General features: G+C 41.6%; 1 protein-coding gene across 12 annotated transcripts in view; it reads right to left on the bottom strand.

Moving 5' to 3' along the window:
* ptprt (protein tyrosine phosphatase receptor type T) overlaps positions 1-16,569 on the bottom strand; it is a 447,834-nt gene that overhangs the window by 316,573 nt on the left and 114,692 nt on the right. For all 12 annotated transcript variants that reach the window (XM_036001937.1, XM_031277206.2, XM_036001938.1 and 9 more), the window contains exons 6-7: positions 15,249-15,364; positions 11,973-12,147 (exon numbers count right to left, since the gene is read on the bottom strand). In XM_036001937.1, coding sequence (XP_035857830.1) covers positions 11,973-12,147; positions 15,249-15,364 — 291 coding nt within the window. The remainder of the gene's footprint in view (positions 1-11,972; positions 12,148-15,248; positions 15,365-16,569) is intronic.

Genomic DNA, 16,569 nt, shown 5'->3' with positions numbered 1-16,569 from the left:
AACAAACAAACAAACAAACAAACAAAAAAGAAAGAAACAATCAAAGAAATAGGGCTAGGAGGTTTATATGGGCAAACAGAGTGTATTTTACACTCAAGGGAGAGCCAAGAATCATGGGAAATAAGATGTGATTACCGACTCCTCACAGTAAACTCAGTGTGGCAGACATGTGCTCCCTCTTCACACACATATACACACACTCCACAGCACAAAACCAGAGGAACACATTCAGACAGACAAAAACATAAAACACACACGTGTGAAAACACATAGATAGACACATCTAACACATACGCATGCACACACATACGCAGACAGGCACACGCACTCAATCTGCACTCCAAGTCATCCGAGTCCACTTCCAGACAGAAACATCACATTGTCCTCAATCCCATGAGCCTCTGCTTCCTCAAACAAACTCTTGGAACGGCAGAGGAAATGTTTTGTCGTTGAAGACGTGCAGGTTTGCAGTGACTTGACAACATGTGACACAACACACAGTCACTTTTGTTAAACTTAACACTTAGTCATGTTATTTGATCTCTTGAGCCTAAAGATGTTCTTAACCCTTGTTCACCACCCTTCGACACCCATGTCCACAACATGTAGAAGGATGTTTTTATGGCGGACATTGATTGGTTTAGCTTAAAGGAACCCTGGTGTAGTTCCTTCCAGTCTTCCAGTTTATAAAGCTTTGGATGCTGCTTTTTTTTTTGGTGAACACCAAAACCACAAACGCAGACTTCAGTTTTATTTAAAGTAAAATCAGATGTGGTTTGTTTGTGGTATTAACAAAACCTACCACAGATGTGTGATATAAGTTCATGTAGCGTGAATCCAAAAGCATTAACTAATGTTTACCTAATGTATTGTAAAGGCAAATTATAACTATGTGGTACAGGATGTGTCTTTTCTTTTCCTGTGTTAGAGTATGAACTGTATGAAGTCTATTTACGGAACTTTTGTCGTCTCTAGGGGTTGGGAACCAAAACAACCGGTATCTACCGGACCGAATACATTCAGGTTTTGGTTCCACTTAAATGCCTGTGATAGTGCTCCGAAACAGACGTTAGAGGCAACAGAAGCATCGCTGCATGTGATACTAGTTAACACTACACTTGGCAGCCGGTAACGTAAAGCCTACACTAGCTAAGCAGCTACTGGTTAAATACGGTTAAAACGTGTATTCCAACACAGGGACGTACAACAGTATGCAGCTAAAGACACAGGAGACTACCTGCACTTTGAGACACCGTGGACACTGCCGGAGAAACTTAATGGTGCGTTCAGTTGCACCTCGTAAGCTCATGGTGCATTCAACGTTGCTGTAAAGTACCATTTTGCCATCTAGGGGTTCTTCTTTTTGTCGTTTAACAGCAATTGACTGGTGAAAAAAGTTATTGTTATAAGTTATTGTTATTTCATTTTAAATAAATCATTTAAAGTTGACCATAAGGCCTTAGCAATAAACAAGCCGTACTTTAATGTCACCGACTGTGCTCTTCTTCTTTTTTTAAAGTATCGGTTCAGGCACCGTTTAGGCACCGGCACTTTTCTTTCTGGCTGAACACAAATGTTTAATTCATCTGTTTTCTTTTTAATGCTTATTAATACGGTCAACAAGGATGATATTAAGAGGGTGAGGCTTACAAAGCAACTGTGTCAAATCTTTCCATAGAAACCAAACTCTGAGTGCAAACACATCCTTTGATTTTAAGTTTGTTCGCCCAAATTTGTGAGACTGTGTCAAATAACCACATCAGTTCTGTCCAAGACCGTAAACGTCTATCTACTCGCTTACTGTAAGCTGCTGAGGATAAAAGACCCAGAGAGAGTCTAAACTCTGAAATATGAATGCAGACAGAGAAGGTGGAATGGAGGCATGACAGTAAGAAAGAGTCTAAAAGAGACATTGATCTTCTTACTGTCAAAAAAATATTCTCCAACAGTTTTTAATGAAATGAGAATTAGTATCAAATCTGTCAGCTTCACAGGAGCAGATCAGCAGGACACTCGTAGTGGACACATCTCTCCTCCTCAATCTGTTTTATATTTTTTGGCCGTTTGGCTGCTCTTATCCACATGAACAGACAGTGAGTGAGCACGATGGAGTTCAATGAGGTGTGGGTAGTGACAGAATCAGCTGATGGGATTGAACCTGTCAGCTTTGGCTTCTCTTTTTCACTGGTTAGTGTTAAGGGAAAACTCAGGAGCAGCACAACGCATTTCACATACGTGAAGAATGTTCGGGAGACTTTGATGAATTGCACAGAAACATGTAATGGACTCTCAATTGAGGATTTAGAGGAATGCGTTTAAACTGTACTGCCTGCCTAAAGAATTTAGGCAGGAAGTACAGTTTAAACGCAGGGCCCTATCTTGCACCCGGCGCAACGCAGTGCATAGCCCAACGCAAGTGCCTTTTGTAGTTTAAGACCGACTCAGTTGTCAATTTCCCGTCCAGCGCCCACGTCATTTAAATAGCAAATGCACCTGCGCCCATCTTTGCGGCCATGGGCGTGCTGATCTTACAGGGAGGTGTGTTCAGGTTAATTCTTGGCGTATTGCTATCTTGCGGCAGCGGGAAGTGATTGCGCCATTGACCAACAAAAACCTGGTCTAAAGTCAATAATAAGCATTTCATTGTTATTTTAACAGCAAATTAGTAAAATGCGCCTAGGCTTATGCACAGCGCGCACACACTATGCTTGTCACACACACACACACACACAGGGAAGTGCAGCAGCACACAAATATGCAAAAGATTACAAATAAAAATATTACGGTGCAAATCCGCCATCATAATAGCACAGCGCCAAGGTACAAACGCATATGGCTTTTAAAGGGAATGGGAGATGACACTCTGATTGGTTTATTGCATGTTACGCCCAAAACACAACTATGAATTAATGAAGACACTAAGTACAACCCTTTTGAACCATGCGCCCGGCGCACGGACCCTTTTTTCCGCCGTCAAACTAGCAAAAGTGGATTTGGAGACGGCCTAAACGCACCTGCGCCACATGCGCTTCACGCCATGCGCTCAGATCATTAAAATATGGCCCGCAATGTGTTATCGTGTCGTGCCGTCCCAACTTTCTGAAGTTCCTGTCTTCCTAAAGGTGTGTTTAAACTGATGCCCAGAGGCCTTTCATTTTAGCTGAACCTAGATATTGTGGGCGCCGTAAACACGTATGGACAACCCAAATTCCTCAGCACAGGCAGAATGCCTTTTGAGTTTACTTTCTCCATGACCTTGGCAGGGTGAGCAGCACTGTGTTATCATACAGCTGCTACGTCTCCCGTCATCTATGGAGACACAAAGTTGAAGTATTCCTCTGCCTGGGAAGGTTATGGCTGAGGTTATGTTGGACATAAATAAGAACATGCACATTTCAGTACAAGCAAGAAAACCAACAAAAACTAAATACTCAGCAAACATATCTTTCACGATTATTGTAAATGATTCAAATAAGGATTTCCATGTTCAAAAAGGAGGAGGAAGAAGTTAAAAAAAAAAAAAAAAAAACTTTTCTGGCCCTACACACTTTTTATACTATCATACTTTAGTTATATAGAACAAAAATAATGATTCTGTTATTTATACATGTATACTTACACATACATGCACATATACCTACAGGGACATATACACATTCATACACACATACATTCTTTTTTTTCTTTTTCTTTTCCAGCTATTCCATTTCCAGCTATTTCCACCTACCGGTGTAGGTGTTTCGTCTGTTATATCAAACCCAACCTATCCAAACTAGACATAATATAAAACCCCAAGAACAATACAGTCAGTACACAATACAATTACATCATTCTACATTACTAACATAATCATATTTCTCCCTATCTTGCCTAATTCTAGTTCTTTTTCTTTTTTTTACTCTTCCTTTTCTTTCATCATCTTTGTGTTTACTTGTACTGTTGCACACTTTTGGTCCTCCCCTTCTCTTCACTTCCTTACTATTATCTTCTGCTCCTCCTCCTCCTGGTTTCAACTTTTCACCTCCACTGCATGCACCTACCAGCGCATCCTTTCCACTCTACTCCCCAGTCTTTGGTTTCAACTTTTCACCTCCTCACCGCGTCCTCTCCTCCCTGCTCGCCTTAGTTCTCACTGACCCTCTTTCTACTTCCTCTCTACATTTTTTCTTTCTCACCGCCAGTCATCCTCTCATCTCCTCTACTACCCGTACCTGTTCATGCATTACTCATATCTTATATTTCTACTCATACATTCTGTGTGAAGTGTCCACTGTCTGACACACACACACACACACACACACACACACACACACACACACACACACACACACACACACACAGACAGAGATCCATATGCACACACAACCCAATGAAAGAGCAATGGATATGGAATACCATCGACATGACAAACCAGCCAGCGCGCGCGCACACACACACACACACACACACACACACACACACACACACACACACACACACCCTAAGGCAAGCCTTGAGGACATGATGGTTAAAGAGGCCGTGTGAGGTGTACACTGTGTGGGTGTATAGGCTTCGCTTTGCTACAAACACACAAACACACACACACACACACACACACGCACGTGCATGCATGCATGCACACACACACACACACACACACACACACACACACACCCTAAGGCAAGCCTTAAGGACATGATGGTTAAAGAGGCCGGTGAGGTGTACACTGTGTGGGTGTATAGGCTTTGCTACAAACACACACACACACACACACACACACACACACACACACGCATGCACGCACGTGCACGCGCGCACGCACACACACACACACACACACACACACACACACAAACTCTCAGACACACACTGGCTGATGTAGGTAGATAAACAAACTTGCACAACTTTTCACATAAAAAGCTCAGGGAAATAATACTTATAATGAAGTATCATCAATGTATAAACAATTGATGATTCCCTTGTCTCATCTTGTGTATATATCATAATTTTGTGTCATCTATTTTATAGCACAGTACGTCTCACCAAATCACCTTCACTTCAATCCATGTTGTACTTACTGACATGAACCATATTTAATATCAGATAGAATTACATGAGTAAAAGTTACGTTTTTGTAGGTGGCAAACTTTTCTTTGTCCGTTTAGTTTTCTAGAAAGGGACCTTTAATCACCTAAAATGCAGAGGGAACCAGACCTTCTATGTAGTATGGGGTTATATTAGAGACTGGCCTTTATTCCAAATCTTTCCTGGTTTTATAAGTACATATTTAAATGTATATTTTACCATATTTCAGTAAAAAGTCTTTTTTCAGATGTGTGTCCTTTTTACTATGCTGTTGATGCTGTTTAAGTCAACACTTCTTCAATGTTAAACTCTTTTCTCCACAAATTTGACCTCACAGAACACAGGAGTTGCTGGTCTACCGCTGCCTGGATCGGTTAGTTTGTGTGTTATTGTGTGACTTTGGTGTTTTAAAGGGTTAGATTGGATTCACCAAAGTCAAAGTAGGTAATGACTATGGATAAGTACTGTAGCCTACCTCATACAACCCCAACTTCAAAAAAATCCAACTATCCCTTTAAGAAGGTGGAATCATTCATCTAAATATTATGCTACAACTGCCAACTGCTCCATAACGTAAACTGTGACTTTCTAAAAAATGTGTGTGACATCTCATTTTACAATAAAGCTCCTCAGTTGGAAGTCTTGGAAATATACTTTTAAACCTGTTCTTTTTATAAATTGGAGGTTGTGTCCACACCCAGTGGGAGTTCAGAGCGTCAGTTGGCTTCCACAGATCTGGCACATAAGGCTGAGCTGTTCACTCTCCTATCGATTTCCTTATCAGCGAACAGACACATAGAATATGCTGGGAAGGAGCTTTTGGCAACAAAAAGCTCTATGGACACACACACACACACACACACACACACACACACACACACACAGACACACATTGTGGTGGCCCTTCTGGGTCTAATTCCTGGACTACAATCAGCTTTATGACCACCCATGGAGACTTAAAAAGATGTAGCAGTATTTCTGGGGAATTCTCACTCACACTCACTCACACACACACACACACACACACACACACACACACACACACACACGCGCGCCACACACACTGCATGGTGTCCACAGGACACTGGCTGACAGTGACTCTCCTGGATCTCTGCTACGCACCACTGAGTCTTATCTCTGACAGACAGAACACACACACATACGCTGAGACCCATACACTACACAGAACAACACACACACACACACACACACACACACACACACACACACACACACACACACAAATGCAGATACATAGCCCCAATACAGCTTACATTCATACTCCCCGAGACACAGACATGTCAGCATGCAAGCTTGCTCACTCTCTGACACACACACATACACACACACACACACACACACACACACACACACACACACACACACACTCACACACACACAGGCACAGCCGGAGGTATGGGTGAGACCTTGTTGCCCTGGGGCTTTTACTACATCTGTTCGACAAGAACCATACAAATGAGAAACGCACAGGAGCAGAGAAAAAAATTCTGTGTGTGTGTGTGTGTGTGTGTGTGTGTGTTGATGTATGTGTACGCACATGCGAATTACAAATGTCACTGCATCATTTACTGACTTTTTCAAACCAAAACAATAGTTTCTGAAATTATTTTAAGACAACTTTTCCCTGTGTTTTCTATTATTCCCTCTTTTATCTTCTCCGTGTATACTTGCAAATAATTCTTTCTCTCCCATGTATTCCAATAAATATGATGTTTTTCTCTCTTTCGGCGGCATCAATGCAAAGATATGTCATGTCTAAGGCAAGGAAGGAAGGGGGCTGTGCTCACAACAAATCGCTGCCGCTGCACGTTTACAGTATTAACTTTAAGGGAAGTGTGAAGCAGAAGGCGGAGGCGTGAATACGAGGAGAATGAGCATGTGAGGAGATGAGACGGAGGGGACACTTAATGAAGGAAAGATGAGAATAGAGTAGAGGTGTGAAGTCGATCATTGTGTTTAATATGTCTTCCTTTCTGCCTTTTGATTTCCATTGCCGCTTTCCTCCGTCTTTCTTATCTCTCAGACAAAGGCGTGCGGAAATTGTTCTGATTCTACAGTGTTGTTCTGCAGCGCACAAAGAAATCATTGAAAACAACTAACTAAGATAATTGTGGTAATCCATGCACTGTAGTGTTTGTGGTAATCTTTCAGTTTTCATCACAGCCTTTAACTGTTAGTTGTCATTGTCTGTGAAAGCCCCAATTTCATACACTTTTATTTATTAAGTTATTCTTTCTTTCTCTTGAAAGTTTATTATGAAAGGTTTACAAATCTAAAAACTCCATCTATAGTTTTATTACAAAAAATAGAAATAGTCTTACTTCTATGTTGTGCCAGGATATCTTCAATTTGCTGTGTTATTTGTCGTAGTGTGAAAGTTGAAAATTGTTATGATTGAAAGAGTATGGGCCTGGGATATAGTATGTATCTATGTATATAGTATAGTATGGGATAAGTTACTTTACAGAGTAAGATGTTGGTATAATGTTGTGGTTTTCATAGCAGCAATGCAAACAGTTCCAACCCAGGAACACTTAGAGTTAAAGGCGAAAGGTAACACATACAGTAAAAGGCATTGCTTTTCACAGAGATATAATTTTTCTACAAACAAAAATGTGTGCCATTGGAATCATTTGAAGGAAGACATCCGTTCAGCCGGCCAAGCAGTGTTGTTTCACAGATTAACATGCATGCATGAGCATGTGGGACAACCACGCACACACACACACACACCGACATGCACAGCGCACAGAGAGGGCACTGTAACATCCCCAGATTGACCTGGTCACACCTGGCTGAACAACATACTAATTAACCCCGATTTCACTTAGCAGCCCGGGTGAACACACTAATACACACACACACAGATTAGTTTGGACACACAATAACCGTGACACCTCACACATGAAAACACAAATGAAAAGGCATGCCGAAACACACACCCAGAGAAAAAATTAAGCTCCACACAGACGATCCCACCACACATAAATGAATAGACTAAAAAAAAAAAAAAAAAAAACTCAAAACTACACAAATGTACATATGAAGGACAATAATACAAATATAGCAACACGCACAGGGCTCATGAGTGCTCATGGATGTGCACGTGTAATATTGCAGTTCTCTCTTGTTCACTGTTTTGGCATTGGTAATTCCCCTGGCACAATGCATGGCTGACAGCACCTGAGCCACACACACACACACACACACACACACACACACACACACAGACAGACAGACAGACAGACAGAGGACACACATTCACAAAGACACATTCAGCAGGGTAAGTAACACACACACACACACACATTTGAACATTCTCAGGAGTGCAGTCTGTGTGCTCTACTAACAGATGGTAATGACAGTTTCAGTCCCTGGACTATGATCTAATCAAAACAACACACACACACACACACACACACACACACACACACACACACACACACACACACACATTTCAGTCTCCCTCAAGATTAAAACATCCTTCACACCAAATAAGGTTAACAGCATAATTCATTCCAAATATGCATTGAGAACATAATTTAGGGCGACGTGCCTCTACATTTAAATGCATTTCAGTAATGCAATTTAAATTCCATTAAAAAACAAACACAGTTCAATCCCCATTGCGCCACATGTGGATATGTTATATGTTTAATAGAAAACAAAAGTAATCTTGCAGAGGGCAAGGGTACGACGGTGCTGCAAATATGCGCGGCATATACAGTGGAGTCCAAGCAAGGATAGCTGCCAAGGAGCCAACTGCCGTGTATGTACACTGTGCCTCACACAATTTGAATCTCATCCTTAATGATGCGGTGAAAATACAAGAAGTAAGGCAGTTTTTTGACATTGTTGAGCGCATTTATGTGTTCTTTGGGCACAGCATAAAGAGATGGGCAATGCTCTCAAATAAAACACACAGTGACGACACAAACAATGACTCCAACATAACACTGAAAAAGTTATGCCCGACTAGATGGTCCTCACGTTACGATGCAGTAACCGCTCTGAGACATCGGTATAATGATGTGATGAAGGCACTGGCAAAACTTTCACTGACAAGCAGAAATAAAGATGAACGGGACGAGGCTGCATCGTTGAAACAGGCAATGGAGAAATTCTCATTTGTTTGTCTTGTTGTCCTCCAAAGCAAAATCCTGGAGCGAACTAATGTGATATCAAAACTTCTACAGTCCAAAGACATGGATCTCGCTACAGCAGTCCAGCTACTGGACAGCGCCATCAGAGACCTAACTGTGTTCCGACAACATTTTGAAGATGCCAAACAAACAGCGAAGGGCCTTTCAGAGAAAGGGAGTGAGCAAGGCATTTGAGAACACTCGGCTGAGAAAAGTGAAAGTGCATTTTGATGAGCTGTGTCAAGATGAACGTTTAGCAGATGCTGAGTCTTACTTTCGCGTCCATGTGTTTAATGCCTGCCTTGATATTGTCATCTCTCAGTTGACCCAGAGATTCACCGGTTTACGATCAACAGTTGACAATTTTAAAGTTCTACTGCCCGAGACCCTTTGCACTGCAACAGATGATGAACTGTTTTTGCAAGCAAACAGGCTGGTGGAGATTTACAGTGATGACATTACCACCGATTTCCCAATGCAATTGTTATCATTCCGTGCATGCTTGAAAGACAGTATCTCACAAATGAAAACAGTGCAACAGCTGACGAAGATGCTGATCGTCGAGAACAGCTGCATCACTGTGAGTTTCGGGGAGGTTTGCACTGTTTTCATGCTTTTTCTGACCATCCCAGTGACAGTGGCCTCTGCAGAGCGTTCTTTTTCAAAACTGAAACTGATAAAAAGCTATCTCAGGAGCTCAATGGGACAGAGTCGTCTCTCTGGACTTGCCATACTGTCAATTGAGAGTGCCCGTGCACGCCATCTGGATCTTGAGGATTTAATCCACAACTTTGCACAGAGGAAAGCCCGGAAAATGCCGCTATAATGTAAGTGAGCATCTTTTTTCATGTATTTAGACCTAGGCCTATGTGTGTGTAGTCATAGCAGTGAGTAACAATGTGTTATGGTGCGCCGTCACCAGCCGTGTTTTTTCATGTGTTACGGTGCGCCGTCACCAGCCGTGTTTTTTCATGTGTTACGGTGCGCCGTCACCAGTGTTTTGTTTTTGTTGTGGTGCACGTAGGCTATTTCTGATTTTGTCAGTCATCTCATCTCTTATATGCTGTGTCTCTATGATCCTATCCTGTCCTATTCATTGTAGCCTGCTTGTGGACATTGCGTCATCACGTGCTGTAGTAGAGGGCCCGGTGTTGGCTCGTTACGCTGCTGGTTGCATTAGAGCACACGTGTAAAACTCAAGGCCCGTGGACCAAATCTGGCCACTCGCAGATTTTGATCCGGCCCGCATATGAATTTAGGTTCACAATAAATTTTGTCCCACCTAGTTTTTTGTAGCTTTTTTAATGTTTTGTCGCTTTTTCTAAAGTTTTTGTCATTTTTGCCGATGCTTTTAGCTCGTTTTTTCCCCGCCGTTTTTTTTCCCATGTTTTTTTTCTTTGATGGCTAAGTTACTTTATTGCTGACTTTTTGGGTCTTTATGTTGACCAAACTGTAAGTGAGAAGGCTATATGAGACATGCAATAATACAGTCAAAGATCCTTGACTTTTTTGATGAAGTAAAAGCATGTGAATAAACTAAATGTCTGGCCCTTGATGTGATTCTTATTTTCCAGTGTGGCCCTTTGTGAAACTGAGTTTGACACCCCTGGTTTAGAGGATTTGAATGTCCTCCACGAGGGGATATGTCCAGCAGCACAGACAAATAGAAGAGGGACAGAGAAACCAAGAGGTGATGAGGGGCGAAAGAAGAGCAATGAAGAAAAGGAAAGAAAGGACAGACAGGAAGGAGAGAGGAGGAGCAATTGTAATTAATATAATTGCTGCTTTTGGAGAGTAGTCAAATTACTGTATATTTTAACCACTTGAACCCAAACACTCCCATTATTATTTTGCTTAAGTAGTTTCCAAGTGGGATGAAAAAAAATGCCATCAGCGTTTGGCAACATCATGTATTCTCTGCTTGTTCCTGCACTTCAGTAAAACTGTACAGTACTTACTGTGTGAAATAGCCTACACTATGCTTTTTATTGCGACCCCATTACATCACATAAAGAAAATTGATCACTTGTGTAACATATTATATATAGTTCTGTTTACAGTTTTGGCATCTTTGGAAACATTGGAGTCTTGAGTAGGATTTAAAATAGAGTTATTTGGGTTTGAACACATGGGAAAATAAAATACCGGACCGGCCCAAAGGGTTTATGGGGGTGTAAGAGGTAACAGAACTCCTTTGTAGATATCCCTCCCTGTATTCCTGCTGAACTACTGCTGCACTGGGGAAATTGGAACCTCTAAACATATTCTTTTAGATAAAAACAATGCTTTTATTTATTTTAAATCAACAAACAATGTGTTGCCATCTATCCCAAACCTTGACAAATGAAGGGGACATGAGACACAGAAGAAGGAAGAAAATAAATTGAAAGACTGACAGAGAGAGAAATAAATGGAGTGAAAGAGGGCTCATTGGGAGTTCCATTCAGTACTGTGAAGTCTGTTCAGTATTCTGTCCTCAGCATTCTCACAGCGCTAATGAGCAACAGCCAAACACACACACACACACACACACACACACACACACACAAACACACCAGACGCAATTCTCACTTTCTCTACATTAAAGAAGTTGTCCCACTTTACTGCATCCACACTGATCAGATGTGTCAAGCGCTGCCTTTCTTTCACACATTTAAATTCATCACAAATACTCTGGTTTTAAGGGGCTGGAATTTACCTCCTACTTGTATGTTATGTGAAAGAAGATGAACAGCATGAACATACCTTTAACGATGAGGTCGGCGTAGTTGGATACCCCTGACCCGCCGTCGGATCGGATGACACAGCGGTAGCGACTGGTGCTGCGTTGCGATGTGTCGCCAACGCTGACGGTTGCGGAGAAACGTCGGTGGTTCACCACCCTGGTCACCATCAATGCCGTGTCCTTACCGTTCCACTGCTGCATACCGAGAAACATAAGACCAGTCAATTATTGGCAAAAGCCTTGTAGCTTGTTCACACCGATGCTAGTCTGGATCAACGGAAGTACATTTCCAGGATAGAGCCTGACATCATGCACCCCTCACCTTCCTCTCTCTGTGTGTTGCCGTTCTTAAAATCCCTTCCATACGGGAAACAACAACAAACTGCGAGCTAGTAAACTATTCGCTGAAAATGGCAAGTTTTGAAGAAAGTTTGGACCGTGCAACAAGGCAGGCCTGCTTGGTTGTTTTGGGTAATGATTGTAAAGATTTAAAAAGAATATGTTTACGCCATTTACTCTCTAACTGGGACGTTTTGGGACTGATTGGCGGGATTGCCATGGACGAAGTACACACATACATTTAATATTGTATGTGGCGTTTTCTTTTGCGGGGTGCAAATGTTCCACCAAAACAAGTTCCTTCCTGAGACTATTTAGCAGAGCCACTCTGCGTATGGAGCTTAGCGCCGCCCAAGACGATTGTGATTGGTTTAAAGAAATGCAAACAACCCAGAGCGTTTTCTTCTCCTATCCTAGAATGTATCTGTGGTGTAGCCAGACTTTACTCCACAGCGCTGTGGTGATAGAGGCAATGCTAGACTACACCGATGCTGACTTGGCATTTGAAAAACAACCTCTGCATACAGAGGTCATGATGATGGCGCTCTTCTTACAGTAATGGAAAATAATGCAAAAGATTCAAAAGACCAAATGCATTTTTTTTTTTTTTCATGATTATTTTTATGGGGCATTTTCTGCCTTTATTTAGACAGGACAGCTGAAGACATGAAAGGGGAATCATCTAGGTATCATCTAGCTGTCATTTGCCAAACTGCAGGGTGCTTAAGGCACTTTCACATTGGGTTCAATATTCGGCCATGTTGCCATCATGTAAGGCCTAATCTGGTGTATCTGAAAATTAGAAATGAATTGTAGAGAAAAGGCAAGTGTAACCTTAGCCAAGGACTGCTGCCCCCACAGTTTCTGAAGTATTTTTTTAGCCTATCAATTTACAGGGATTCCAAGAGGTATGCATCAACAATAGCATAGTAATGACCCCATATTGAAATCAAAGACCTGGCAGGAACCAAAAGCAATTTGAACAGAGCAAATCAGTCATGAAACCAAACCCCGTACTGCTTTGCATACAATCCCCACATCTCCAGATCCAATCATTTTCATACCACTGTAGTATTATCTGCCAATTTGGAGAAACATGTTTTTTCCAACATACCTCCAGTGAGGAGGGTCACTGCTCGCTTTACTGTACACAGCAGCGTTTTCATTCAGTGAAAACATGCAAGTTTGCCAGTGTACATATAAACTAGGATGTATATATTCATGGATGCACACAACACACACACACACACACACACACACACACACACACACACATCCCTTGTATAGAGATGGAGTCATCGGTGCAGAGCGGAACAAGGACTTTTAATCAGTCCTGCTGGGAAGGCTGGGGATGTTTGCCACAGTGTACTTACTTTCTTTTATCCTTATTTTCTATAAAAAATGATGAAAATAAATCATAACTGCATTTGCTACACTGGCCTATTATACAATTTTAATTCTTTATTGCAGGATATTTAATATAGTATTAGATGGATCAATAGATTGTTGTTTCTGATTTGCTGGCCGGAGTCCGTCAAAACCATATAACAGGATAACGCGCGTAAAGTTCTGGTCAGGAGTTGAATCACTGTTCGAAATCACTGCCTAAGGCATAATCAACGTCAGGTAACCATAACAACAACACTTCTGCTCAACTTTCAGTAGTGAAACAAAACAAACAATTGGTTAAACTTACTACATAAAATTTAGGAAATGGTCAACAAACAGTAGTAAGTGGCCATGGTATAAGAGCCATAATACACACAAAAGTGTTCGGATATAGAAAATAATGGACTCTATAGTGCAGTTTACCTTTTGGCATTCTCCACCTACGCCCATACTTAGACCTAGCTGGACAACTTGCAGTGTATTATCACTCAAAAAATTTGTGAATCTACAATATTGTAATTAACAAATTTATAAATAACTAATTTCCATTAGATTCACCTGTACAAGTACTACGTACGAGACCTTTATATAGATGTACATATATTGTTTGGGGGGTGGCAGTAGCTCAGTCCATAGGGAGTTGGGTTGGTCGTTGGTCGCTAGTTCAAGTCCCCATTCTGACCAAAGTACGGAGTGTGGACTGGTAGCTGGAGAGGTGCTAGTTCACCTCCTGGGCACTGCCAAGGTGCTCTTGAGCAAGGCACCGAACCCCCCCAACTGCTCGGGGTGCCTGTCCAGCAGTCGCAGCCCCCTTACTCTGACATCTCTCTATTTGTGCATTTATAGGTGTATAGCATGTGTGTGTATTTCAAGCCTGTGTGTTCTAACAACAGAGTGAAAAAATTGTAATTTTTCCACTGGCGATCAATAAAAAGTCACCATATTATGCCACCGAAACACATATTTCCTTGTCAGTTTGTAGCAAACCACGGGAAACAGACCAGCCAATCCGGCACAGGGGGCGGGTCCATAGGCTCAGATTGGGGGAGGGGATAGAAGGAGTATATCTGCCTGTTCAAATGCTGCAGCCACTTGGCACATGGCACTGGTCACACCTGCAGCCCATCAGGTAATCAGGGGAAGGCGTTAAGAGAGCCAGCCCAAGGCCACATGGGAAGGAATGAGGAACTAAGGACCAGAGAGAGACACGCTGCAGGAGTTTTGTTGTTCAGTAAGGAGATTGGCTGGAAAGAAGGACTGACCTCTCGCTCTGCTTTTAAATCCCCACAGGACGACACCGCATGAAGGCTGACAGACCCCGGACGGGAAGAATCCTAAGTTAAAGTTTGTTCCGCTACCCTTTTCCTGACCTAAGTTATTAAAGAACACTTTATGTTAAAGTCAACTGTCTGAGTTACCTATTTTCATTGTGAATTGGGCTTTCAAGTCCCCTGGGTTGCTACAAGTTTTATAATGTGTGGAAATGTATGGAATTCTGACTTTGTACAAGTTTTGCATGTACACTTCCTGCTGATATCGTTCATGCACACTGATACGAAGGTACTAACCTGTAGCCAGAGTTTATCGTGCTGAGACCATTTCCCTCCGGCAGTACACTGGAACGTAGCATTCTGACCCACGTTCACCTCCACATTCTGCAGACGCAGGAAGTGAGGCGCTTTACCTGCAACATACACAGTAAACAAACGCTGTGTAACCATTTAGGTCAAGAACATGGAAAAGGATATTTTTTTTGTGAGTTCATTTTATTGTAATCATAATGCAGAGTCTCAAAAGAAGGTAGAGGACTATTTGCTTTAGTTGAGGACCTTTTACGAAGAATAAAGGATCTGATTTTCTTTCAGTGATATTTTTTAGAAATCCCCAGTGCCCTAGACCAGACGCAAATCCTTTTTCCATTTGTCTTATTTTTTTATTAATTCTTTTATGTATATTTGAGTAGTGCTTGATAAACATCCCGAGGTTAAATTCGTTCTGTCTGAATAGGGTTTCAAGCTTTCTAAACTAATAAAAGTTCCATAATGATGTATTAAAGCAATTGGCAGGCAACTGAAAGAAGCCATCTTGTTATTAAAGACATGGTAGATCCACACTGGGTTATAATAGCAGATGCCAGTGGTAATGAGAAAAAAAAAATTGCAGAAAACCCACAACAGTAAACCAGTTTACACAGGGCTCAATGTTGCTGTCTGGAGCCAGGCAGAAAAAAACTTTATGGGATGGCTATGAGACAGATGAGCAGGTAGACAATGAAACAGACTGCCAGACACTGGGTGACTTTGGCCTGGCATTGAGATCAGCCAGCGACTGGTTAATTTCATTTTCACTGTCTGCAGACAGAGATAAGCCTTGCGGAGTATGCATCGATCATTTAACAATGATAATTTGCCCCGACACTAATGGTCAGTTTGTTACAAATGACAAGAACTTGTATATGAATATATGATATATATATTTGTTGTGGTACATTTACCTCCTTGTATGTTCTTCTTTCTCCTCCCTCTCTTTAAATGACCTCAGATTTGAGTTTTCTACTTTATTTTCTCCCATTGTGAATACCTCTACTCTCTTCAGCTTTCTACCATGGACTCACCCACTTAGACGAATCTGATTAGTGACTGGCACAGATGAGCCAAGTGTTCTGTGCCAGCCGTTCAGAGAGAAAGAAAAGGCAAGAAGAAAGAAGAGACTGATAGAAAGAAATTTGAAGAGAGTGCCAAGTAGTGTGAGGAAAGGCATGGGACATGCAGAGAAATGGGGAAAAAAAACTAATGAGATGATCAAAAAGTTTTTACAAAAATCATCTTAAACACAGTGTTGAAGAAAGAATTGTGTTTTTCCTAATTAAAACGAAAAGAGCTTTTGGTT

This window comes from Sander lucioperca, chromosome 6 (genome assembly GCF_008315115.2).
Source record: "Sander lucioperca isolate FBNREF2018 chromosome 6, SLUC_FBN_1.2, whole genome shotgun sequence".
Classification (NCBI taxonomy): domain Eukaryota; kingdom Metazoa; phylum Chordata; class Actinopteri; order Perciformes; family Percidae; genus Sander; species Sander lucioperca.
The sequence above is the reverse complement of the archived record's forward strand: the minus strand, read 5'-3'. Positions and strand labels throughout refer to the sequence as shown.